General features: G+C 43.6%; 1 protein-coding gene across 6 annotated transcripts in view; it reads left to right on the top strand.

Moving 5' to 3' along the window:
* Zw (glucose-6-phosphate 1-dehydrogenase Zw) overlaps nucleotides 1–6,466 on the top strand; it is a 39,411-nt gene extending 32,945 nt beyond the window's left edge. For all 6 annotated transcript variants that reach the window (XM_077631370.1, XM_077631374.1, XM_077631371.1 and 3 more), the window contains 6 exons: nucleotides 220–345; nucleotides 1,862–1,955; nucleotides 2,782–2,998; nucleotides 4,566–4,771; nucleotides 5,252–5,421; nucleotides 6,252–6,466. In XM_077631370.1, coding sequence (XP_077487496.1) covers nucleotides 220–345; nucleotides 1,862–1,955; nucleotides 2,782–2,998; nucleotides 4,566–4,771; nucleotides 5,252–5,421; nucleotides 6,252–6,333 — 895 coding nt within the window. In that variant the 3' untranslated portion in view covers nucleotides 6,334–6,466. The remainder of the gene's footprint in view (nucleotides 1–219; nucleotides 346–1,861; nucleotides 1,956–2,781; nucleotides 2,999–4,565; nucleotides 4,772–5,251; nucleotides 5,422–6,251) is intronic.
* The last annotated feature ends 4,004 nt before the right edge of the window (nucleotides 6,467–10,470 follow it).

Genomic DNA, 10,470 nt, shown 5'->3' on the forward strand with positions numbered 1-10,470 from the left:
TTATTGAGTGATTTTTTTGGCTTGAGGATATGATGAAACTGTGGCATGTATAAGTTGTAAACATTATGAAAAGCTTGATTGTAGTTAAATTTTAAATATTTTCTGGCATGAACGTGACTGAGCAATAGAATTGGCCACCTCTGAAGACATTGCGGCACTTAGCCTCGCACAATTCATATGCAAGTGTAATCATAAACCTCCTTATATTTCTTTTATTAGGTTTGCCAACCAAATCTTTGGTCCCACGTGGAACAGGAACAGCATTGCCAGTGTTGTGATATCATTCAAGGAGCCCTTTGGAACGCAGGGCCGAGGCGGATACTTCGACAGCTTTGGCATCATCAGGTGGGTGTCATGCTGAGGCAGTGTACCGCATTACCTTGTCTCAAACCTCTTAAAGTAATTTTCATTTCTAATGCAAGTTGTCTTATACATCCAAAAGACTGAGGTATTGATGCATACGACATTTGAGGTCTTTTTACGAAGTCAAAAACCAGGTGTTGAAACGGCTTGATAGTAATTTCATTAATTCCTGGAGACACACTGAATGCAAATTTACTGTTTGAGTGCATGTGAGACTTGCACAGAGCTTGCACCTTATAAAGGGTTAAAGGGCAACTCGATGGGGGGGGGGGTGGTTCCAAATGGTGTCCTCCACAACACGCCATTTTTCAAATGACCTAGTGGAACCATTTTAAAATTGCCCAAACAGCAAACTGAAATTTAGTTCGTGGCCAGGAACGACAATTAATGTCATGCAGAGATGACATCACAAACATTACTATTAAAACACTTATGCACGCATTGAATAGCTGAAGCAGCGACTCCAGATGATGAGTTTTCTTCATAAAATGCCCGAGACAACCGAATTCATGCCTCATAATTTTGTTAGTGAAGTGGAGAGCAGTTGTCAACATATTAAAAATGTTTTTGGTATTGAAATACAGTGCAGCCAGTCGAAACCATCTTTTTTTCCGCGAACAGTAACGGAGTGGAACTAACTTACTAACGACGAAGTCTTACAGCTATCTGTAACATCATTCATCGGCAACCTCAGTGCACAATAATGTCCTCTGTCATGCATTCCCGGTTCCCATTTTTGAACTGAATTTAATATTGTGATCGTTTTGGTGCTCTTTCTTCATTTAATTAATTCCCTGTTGACCATGTTCACTGATGACTTGATAGTAGTGTATTTATATGCCCCAAACCTTAGTGTACCTTTTCGTTGTGTTACGTCATTGAGCCTTTCATTTTGCTGTTGTGTTTTGTTGCTTATTATTAATTTGTGGCCTTTGTACTTTTTTTTCTTAATATTTGTACTTACCTATTTTCTGTATGCTCACCCTGCGAAAATCCCTTCCTGGGATTGCAGTATTAATAAATAAAAAAAAAACTATGGCCAGAGAAACGGCAAACTTTCAAATCGATTTGCGCCGTAATGGGAAGTCTCATGGCTGCCAAACTTGAAAGAAGTAGTCATAGTAATCGTAAGTAATGAGTTTCATTAAAACATAGTAACCATGAAAAAACCCCCGGAGCTGCTCTTTAAGGTGGTTTAGACACAGGTGAAGAGCACCTTAGCACCTAATGTGTTTGGGTGCTAGCAGCGCAACACATATTCTATTTCACAGCTGAGTAACTGCTTTATTGCGATGCTGACTGGCCTGGGAACTTTGAAATGCTCTCCGCTGTGCAGAATAATTTTTTTTTTTTCCGCAAAGCGTTCTGGTGTGAACAAGCATCAACAGTAGCCTTCCTTGCAAATTTTCTAATGCCTTGCATCTTAACCGAGGACCTTGCACTTACCCGCCACAGTTTCACTTTGTGAGCACCTGCTTCCACTTCTTTTTTTCCCCAGGGACGTCATGCAGAATCACCTATTACAGATCCTCTCTCTTGTAGCCATGGAGAAGCCAGTGTCTACTAATGCAGAGGACATCAGGAATGAGAAGGTCAGTGCTTTAGACACTTATGGCCCTCGTGTGCGTGTGTCGTCTGATAATGGGCGACAGGATGGCACTCTGCTTCCTGTTTTTATCCGCTCTGCACTCTGGAGCAGGAAATCGATACAAGATGCCTTGCTTCCTTTCGGAGTGTGCGTTTGTGCGAGTGCGCGTTGACATGCCATGGCCATTTTGAATACCAGTACATGGCACTGTGTTTTTGTGTGCATTTTAACGGCTTTCCTTGTAGGTAATTTGAAGGGCGTGCTTTTGACTAGCCTCTTTTTTTTTTAGTCTTTAAAACAGTCTAGTCTACAATCTGTATATAATTTATAAGCACGTTGGTATAGTTTGCACTGTAATATTTTTCTTAACTTCTATTTGTTTATTTCCTCTGCATCCTTATTACCTCTTTGTGTCTATTATACTTTTGATTGTCCCTGTCTATAAATGCGAAGTTACAAAAATGTTATATTGGTTTTATGACCAATTAAGTTAGCAGTATCCTGGAAGCAACAATTTTACCTCTAAAGCAGTATAAAATTAATTTTTTTTTTAACCTGACATTTCTGGGAAGAGTGGCATTCTTCTTTTAATGTTCTTATGCCTCAAAGTGCACAACTTAGTGGTTGTTCCCTAATTAAAATGCTTTCTGTATTGTATAAGTCAAAACAACCACAGGGGAATGTAGTTTAGATTGCCATTGTTAGATCGAAGAGCAGTGCTTTGCCACCAGTCTTCACATATAGTGGTTGCGGAAGTGGAGACTTCACTAAACCCTGAGAGACAATGCAAGGAGCAGTGTCAGCATGACTGTCCCCAATGCTGTGTGCAGGTGAAGGTGCTCAAATGTGTTCCACCAGTGACCATGAATGATGTGGTGCTGGGCCAATATGTGGGCAAGCCTGGTGGCACCGGGGAAGAGGCCCAGGGCTATCTGGACGACCCCACGGTGCCTCCAAACTCCCGCACTGCCACCTACGCCACTGCGGTGGTTTACATCAACAACGAGCGGTGGGAAGGAGTGCCTTTCATCCTGCGCTGCGGCAAGGGTATGAGAGAATGAGACCGGACTTCCCACTGCTCTTCTTTGTGCTTTCTCTGTTGGGCCACTATGGCTTTTTTTCTTTTGTGTTATTAAATTCTAACATTGTAAACACTTCTTTTTTCCTTTACAGCATAGTTTGTTGGAGGGGTAGAAGAGTATTATGAGAATGAGGTATCTGTTATAGGCAGTAAATAAAGGGACACCTGGCTTCAATCCCGTGTGACCGTGACCCACTAACAGCTGGCAGTGAAGCTGTTGTCACTTCATGTAAACACAGCTTTCAACTCCTTTCATTGTTACCATTTGTGGGCTAAGTTTTACCAGGAAAGCCAGTCCCTTGAGGGAGTGAAAGCTTCATTTGTTTCTATGTGCAACGGTGTTTTTTTTTTTTTTTGAGCACATGAGGCCTTATGTGCGTGCATGTGTGTGTGTATTCATGTGCACATGTTCATGTACAATACTCAGCAAATGAAATGAGAACAAGAAAATTGAAGTGCCGACCAAAATCATGAACATATTAGCAGCTCTATGGGAGGAAATACAAGCGGGGTTGTCTAACGCTTCTGAAAGAAAATCTTTGCATCTTCATAGTGAAATTATAGCTTCCTCCCCCACTAAGATCTCATTTTGGTGTTCGTGTTTCATTTGGTTTGCATTTCATTTGTTGAGTATATAGTACATTTGTGAGCCTTTGATTTGGGAAAGTGCAAGCTGACCCTGTGTATTCAGTTGTAGAGAGAACAAGTTTGCTTCAACATTCAGCAGCTTAGAAATGAAACAGCCTCTTCTTGCCTTCATTGAGACTATAGCAGGATACAAATTAAAAAAGAAGTTAACACTGGGCCATGGTCCGCGGCGTAGTGTATCACTCTGCTAGCCAGTCCCAAAAGTAAATGGAATAAGCTTTTTAATGTTTGACTTTATTAAACAAGCCAGGCATCAAAAAATCTAGAGCTCAGAACTTTTTTCTTGTGATTAGCTTCTTGTTTAGATGACAAGAGAAGTTTTAACAACGGACTACTCTTTTGTCGTGGAGGAATTCTGTGCGCCGGTCATGACTGTGGGCGGCGCTTCACTGCAGACTTAAGTTGTATCCGACTGTAGTAGCCACTTGCCAACTTGCTCTGCAGAGGTGCTCAGGCCATACTGTCACAATTGCTTATATTTTAAGTAGTTAGCCAAGTTCTCATCTGCTTGGCTGTGAAGAGAAGGCACTTGTGGCTTTGTTTTATGAATTTATTTTTAACCACCACTCTCAAGGGGGTGTGTTCATTTCCTGTGAAAAGTAGTGTTGTTGGCTTAGGTTAAGAGCCTGTCCAGAAGAGGCACGATCTAGATGCATTACGTCAGCACCATACTCTTTACAGAATTCACTCTAAGCTGCATATATTGCAGAACTGCAAGTTTTGCTTCAACTTTTGCTTTCTTTTCAGCAATGAGGTTGGAGTTAGGCGTACAAGATAGTGCGAATGTCTAGGCCCATCTTTTCAGGAGCCCAGCTGTTTGGAATGTTGCACACGCTTTTATTCTTGCGTCCCTTGCTGCATCGCTGCGTGCTGTGTCTCGTGCAGCCCTAAATGAGCGCAAGGCAGAGGTACGCATCCAGTACAAGGACGTGCCAGGTGACATCTTTGGCGGTGAGAGCAAGCGCAATGAGCTGGTGCTGAGGGTGCAGCCTGGCGAGGCCATCTATGTCAAATTCATGGCGAAGAAGCCTGGCATGGCTTTTGACATTGAGGAGACGGAGCTGGACCTCACCTATGGCAGCCGCTACAAGGTTCCTGCCACTTTTTCTCTTTTGCTGTATTTCTCTCTGTTTCTTGAATGTTACCATTGGAAAATGAAGGGATGCCTATATAGTTAATGACAGAAAAAAAATGAATTTTGCTAGCCTATGCATTGCAACATTTATCTAGGCATGGCTATCTTGTGACATTCACATCTGCAGAGACTTCGGCAAACTGGCACTTCTCTTGCAGCCTCTTCTTTTCCTGTAACTCATCCTTGCAGGCAGTCTATGAAGATGTTTTTTCAGGAAGAAAAGGAAGCCGGTGGCTACTATCTCTGTGGTTTTAGTCTGTTTAAATTTTATTAGTCACTGTTTCATTGACACCCAGCTTTTCAGGGGTGAACTGCTTTGCATTTTCCTTGTATTCATTTCCTTAGTTGTGCATCAACTGAGACGTAAGAATGTTGCAACTCAGTGAAGTTTTCGAATGATTTAACTGGCCACGATGTGTCCCACTTGTTCTTGTAGGGTATGACCATGCCGGACGCCTACGAGCGGCTCATTTTGGATGTTTGCTATGGCAGCCAGGTACATTTCGTGCGCAGTGACGAGCTGGCAGAGGCGTGGCGAATTTTCACGCCCCTGCTGCACCAGATAGACCGAGAAAAGCCCAAGCCAGTGCCTTACGAGTATGGCAGGTATGTTGCCGGGCCATCGTTTGCTGGTAGCGTGCATGGGCCACTTCATGAAACAGTGCTGCTATATGTTAGAGCAGCTTTGCCTAGCTGAGCTTTCAGACACAGCAAACAAAGTTTGTAGGTCTGGCTGGCTTCCTGGAGCCACTATGACAAAAGAGAGAATGGTCCCTTATTGCAAACCACACTCACGTTTGTGTTTTGGATTGCTGAAACTCCAGGGGTAATCTGCAGTGCCATTGACACCATGCTGTAGGACCATTTAAGGGATTTCATCCCCAAGAGCTGTTGGTGTGGACCTTTAGATAATCTAAATGTAGTCAGGAAATGCAAGAAATAAAGGAATTGGGTGTAGTACATAAGTGCAGTTATTGAGTTGAAGAGGTTTTAGTGGTATCCTTCAACTTTAATAATGCTGACTGAGAACATGCTGTTTGCAAAGTGCTACTAATGTATTGCATGTTGTTTCCAACTTTTATTTCCTTGTATATTGTATGCTCACCATGCTAAGGCCTTGTAAAAAGACTTCAGAATCCATAAAAAGTTAAAATGTGCAGTAGCTGGTGCTGCAGTAAATTTATCGTTTTTCTAGCCTTGCTAGGACCCCAGAACAGGTATTTTCTGCCATAACATTCTATGTTTCAGCACGCCTTTGAAAAAGTCAGCAGCTTGTTGCAAGTATGGAGAGATGTTGTTGGTCACTTGCACAAAGAAGATAGCCATAAGATTTTAATTGAGGCTGACTGCTTGCTAGCATTTGGTGCTGCTTTTCTGGCCCCAGTCCTGCGACTGTGTCATGGCTAAATTTGGTCAACTTTCTTTTTATCTTTCAGCCGAGGCTTCAAGGAGGCTGATGATCTCTGGAAGAGAGTGGGCTTCAAATTCTATGGCACATATCGTTGGACTAAAGCTTAAATTCCATTCCTTGTTTATTTATAATTCCAGTGTACATCTGAAAAAAAAAAAAACATTGTTTACAAAAGAAAAGCAGTGAAAGAACAAGGTGTACTGCTTTAAACGTTTTTCAAAATAAACGTCTAACCATTCAGCTTTGTCTTTTTTCATTCACCCAAGCCACTTGCTGTCATAGTTCAATAGAGTATTCTCTAACCATGTTTTTTTCAGTCATCCCACTTCATTTCCTATGTACCGCTTTAGGTCCAATGTGTCTAGAGAAATCAACAGAGGTGCATCATGTCTTGATCAAAAGAGTAATTATTCATTAGCGTGTGCTCGAGTGCAGCATACGGCAACAAAGGAATGCTAAACAGCTTCCTCAAATTTCTAGTTAAAAAATCTCGCGCAATTTAAGCTGAATTTTTCATCGGCTGCAGCAGTTCTAAGCATTCCTCTGTAACACAGCATGGAGAGACTGAAAGAAGACAAATACAGGGTGCAGCAGGTATTTGGGAACATGCATTAAAATTGGCACACCATCATGTACATAATGACAAATCCTTTTTTGCTGCAGGTAAGTGTGGTAGAGCTTTGGCTAACTTGGGAAATTCAGTCTCTTTGGCTGCAGGCCACTCAGATTCAGAGATCACTACATTTTTGAAGGTTGCTGGGTCATTCGTTCTCAAAATATGGAAAGAATTGGGCGTTTCCAGGTTGATGTGGACGTTGTCTCCCACAGGAAATGACATTGCCAGTGCTATAACACTCTGGACGCCGGAATTCATCACTCATCCAAGGTGTTGTTGATGAGGATGCTCGGAAGTTGATGAGGGTCCTTGCCAAGGGGGTGGGGGTCGATGATTCCACCATCAGACGTGTCGTTCATGAAGAACTTCGGTACAAGTCTTATGTTATGCAAAGAGGGCAGTTCTTTTCCAAGAAAACAAAGGAGAGCTGTCTGACCATAGCCAAATGCCTCCTGAACAAATTTCAGAGTCAATGCTGCTGTTTATACTGAGGTATTGAACACAGTTGTGAAGCCCTGGATTACAGCTGTAGCACAGGGGAGGTATGTTTTTCAGTAAGACTCCGCACCACCCCACACAGCATGTACAACTCTAGAATGGATAGCCGAAAATCTCCATGACCATGTTACTCCGAACATTCTGCCTCCTAGCTCCCCAGATGTCAACCCAATGAATGGACTACTGCATATGGGGCGTTGCTGAGAGGGAGTCCGACAGACACCCACAAAACACCAGTGCCGCTCTCGGAGGAGCTGTTGACGCAACCTCTAACATTGTAAAGACATCACTGCCTGCGGTTGGTTTCGACAGTGTGCAGAGTCTGTTATTGCTGCTGATGGCTGCTTCATTGAATGATATCCTTCATTGTGTGTATGGCCAGTTGTACAAAACGGTAAAAGAACACAAATGCTCTATCTGTAGCCTTTGTGTCTGTTTGCATGTGGACGTAACTTAGTTCTCAAATACCTGCTGCACCCTGTACATGGGACGAGTGCTGCTGGTCCTCCTGTGCTGTTTAACTCTTAACACTGTTTCACTACCAACGAGTCGAAACTGGTGCCATGGTTAGTTCCTTTGTAGCCGTATGGCTGTGCTAAAGTGGTTTCTGATGAGTACTCCCTTGAATGAGGACTCTTTTGCAGCATTCTCAAAAAGATTGGAACGTGGCTGTGCTGTGTTAACCTCAAGATGGAGCTACTGATGCTAGAGCTCATTTTGCCACACGCATATTATAGAGAAAAATCTCTGTTTATAGTTGCAGCTAGACAAAGGATATTTACAAGGTGAACGGCGTTGTAAATGAAACTGCCCATGTTCATGTGCTGCCTAAAGATTGGCAGCTTGGGCTGCTAGGTAGGTCTGTGCCGTTGTCATATCCAGGTGAGCATGGAAGTGCATCGTCTTGAGATTATGCGTTCAACAATACACTAGCGAATTTTCAGTTTTGTTTGATAAGGCCGTGTGTACCTGGTGATATTTACAGGTGGTCAGTCAAAAGACTGGGTGAAGAGGAAAGATTGCTATGGCTGCTGTTGCCTGTTTGTGTCTGCAGTGCATGGCACATTTTGTTGCTCTAAATAGCAACACATGCTACAGCTGTCTACGTTGCATTGCAAATAAATACAAACTTTCTTTTGAAGAGCAGTAGAGTTATAGCACAGCTATAACCAACAAATCTATGCCTTCTCAACGTGCACACCATTTGAAGTTTTTTGCTAAGAAAAATTTATACTTCGTGAAAGTTATACACTGAGGTATACATGATGCCGTTATTCGCATGTCATGTTAAATTTGTTGGTGAAGAGAATTGTACTTTGTGAAAATTTCACTTAGGTACATATATGTATGTACTCGTCTGCACTGAAATTGAAAATAGCGAGTTTTAGCATCGCCGTACGGTAAACACGGTAACTGCTGCCATATGGCAAATGGGGCTAGGCATGCCTAGCAACAGTAGCAACGCCAACGTGTTACCGTAAAAAGCCGGTAGAATTACTTTGTCATGAATCCCAGAATTTTGCAATTCTTGAATTTGCTGCTGTTTTAGTAGTGCTATTTTCTAGTTTAGTTTATGGGGGGTTTAACGTCCCAAAACGACTCGGGCTATAAGGGACGCCATAGTGAAGGGCTCCGGAAATTTCGACCACAGCGGCTGGGATCGAACCTAAGTCATTCAGGTTAGCAGCCGAGCGCCATAACCACTGAGCCACCGCGGCGGCGCTCGTGCCATATATATCCGCTAAAAAAGCCCCAACACGTAGTTTTTTTTTTTTCATATGCGGCTTATGTCCGAATGTCTAAAGTATAAGTGCGCAATGTGATCTCGCAGTTTGTGCAACACTCATTCCGCGAGCTTTCGAAAGGTTACCGATTTGCTACGATACAATGATCCAGTGATGACGTGCCCGAGAGGTAAGCGTTCAGCTGAAGCTCGCTTTCATTAATTATTGATGATGAGATATCTAAAAAACGTATTTATTGTTCAGACTGTGGTAAAAACTAAGAGAATACATATGCAGATTGATCCATATGGTCTCATGACACTGCATGCAGGGGTGCAGTCTATTGAAAGGTATGGCTTATAACTGCGAAATTACCACTGAATCGAGTAAATGATGGTTCATAATATGACCGAACGTCGTTCTGGCTTAAAAATGTAGCAGTTAATATTCGAACAAAATTGAGCCGGCGTACCCGGGTTCGATCCCGACCGCGGCGGCCGCGTTTCGATAGAGGTCGAAATTATCCGGCCGAATGATCCCCAGGTGGTCGAAATTATTCCGGAGCCCTCCACTACGGCACCTCTTCTTTCACTCCCACCTTCCTCCCTTACGGCGCTGCATGTTCAGGTGTCCACCCAGACGTGAGACAATTTCCTTTCCTCAAAAACCAATTTAATAGGAGCGCTTCCCAGGTTAATTCGAATCCGACCGCGGTGGCTGCGTTTCGATGGAGGCGAAACGCTAAGGCGCCCGTGTGCCGGGAATAGAAGTGAACTATGTTTGACGTACGCATAATAATAATAATTGGTTTTTGGGGAAAGGAAATGGCACAGTATCTGTCTCATATATCGTTGGACACCTGAACCGCGCCGTAAGGGAAGGGATAAAAGAGGGAGTGAAAGAAGAAAGGAAGAGAGGTGCCGTAGTGGAGGGCTCCGGAATAATTTCGACCACCTGGGGATCTTTAACGTGCACTGACATCGCACAGCACACGGGCGCCCTAGCGTTTTGCCTCCATAAAAACGCCGCCGCCGCTGTCGGTTTCGAACGCGGGAAATCGGGATCAGTAGCCGAGCGCGCTAACCACTGAGCCACCGCGGCGGATCAGTGCACGTTGAAGATCCCCAGGAGGCCGAAATTATTCCGCAGCCCACCACTATGGCACCCCTTTCTTCTTTCACTTCCTCCTTTATCCCTTCCCTTCGGCGCGGTTCAGCTGTCCGCCGATATGTGAGACAGCAGCCGATATGTGAGACAGATGCTGCGCCATTTCCTTTTCCTAAAAAAAACAATTTTCGTTTTAAATACGAGCGCTTCGGCCATCGGCAGCTTCGGGCCTTTGGCGCTCGCGCGCTCTCCAGCAAAAACGAGGAGTGATGACGTCAAAATTCTACGCGAGCTACGTC

The sequence above is a fragment of the Amblyomma americanum genome, chromosome 7, assembly GCF_052857255.1.
Source record: "Amblyomma americanum isolate KBUSLIRL-KWMA chromosome 7, ASM5285725v1, whole genome shotgun sequence".
Classification (NCBI taxonomy): Eukaryota; Metazoa; Arthropoda; class Arachnida; order Ixodida; family Ixodidae; genus Amblyomma; species Amblyomma americanum.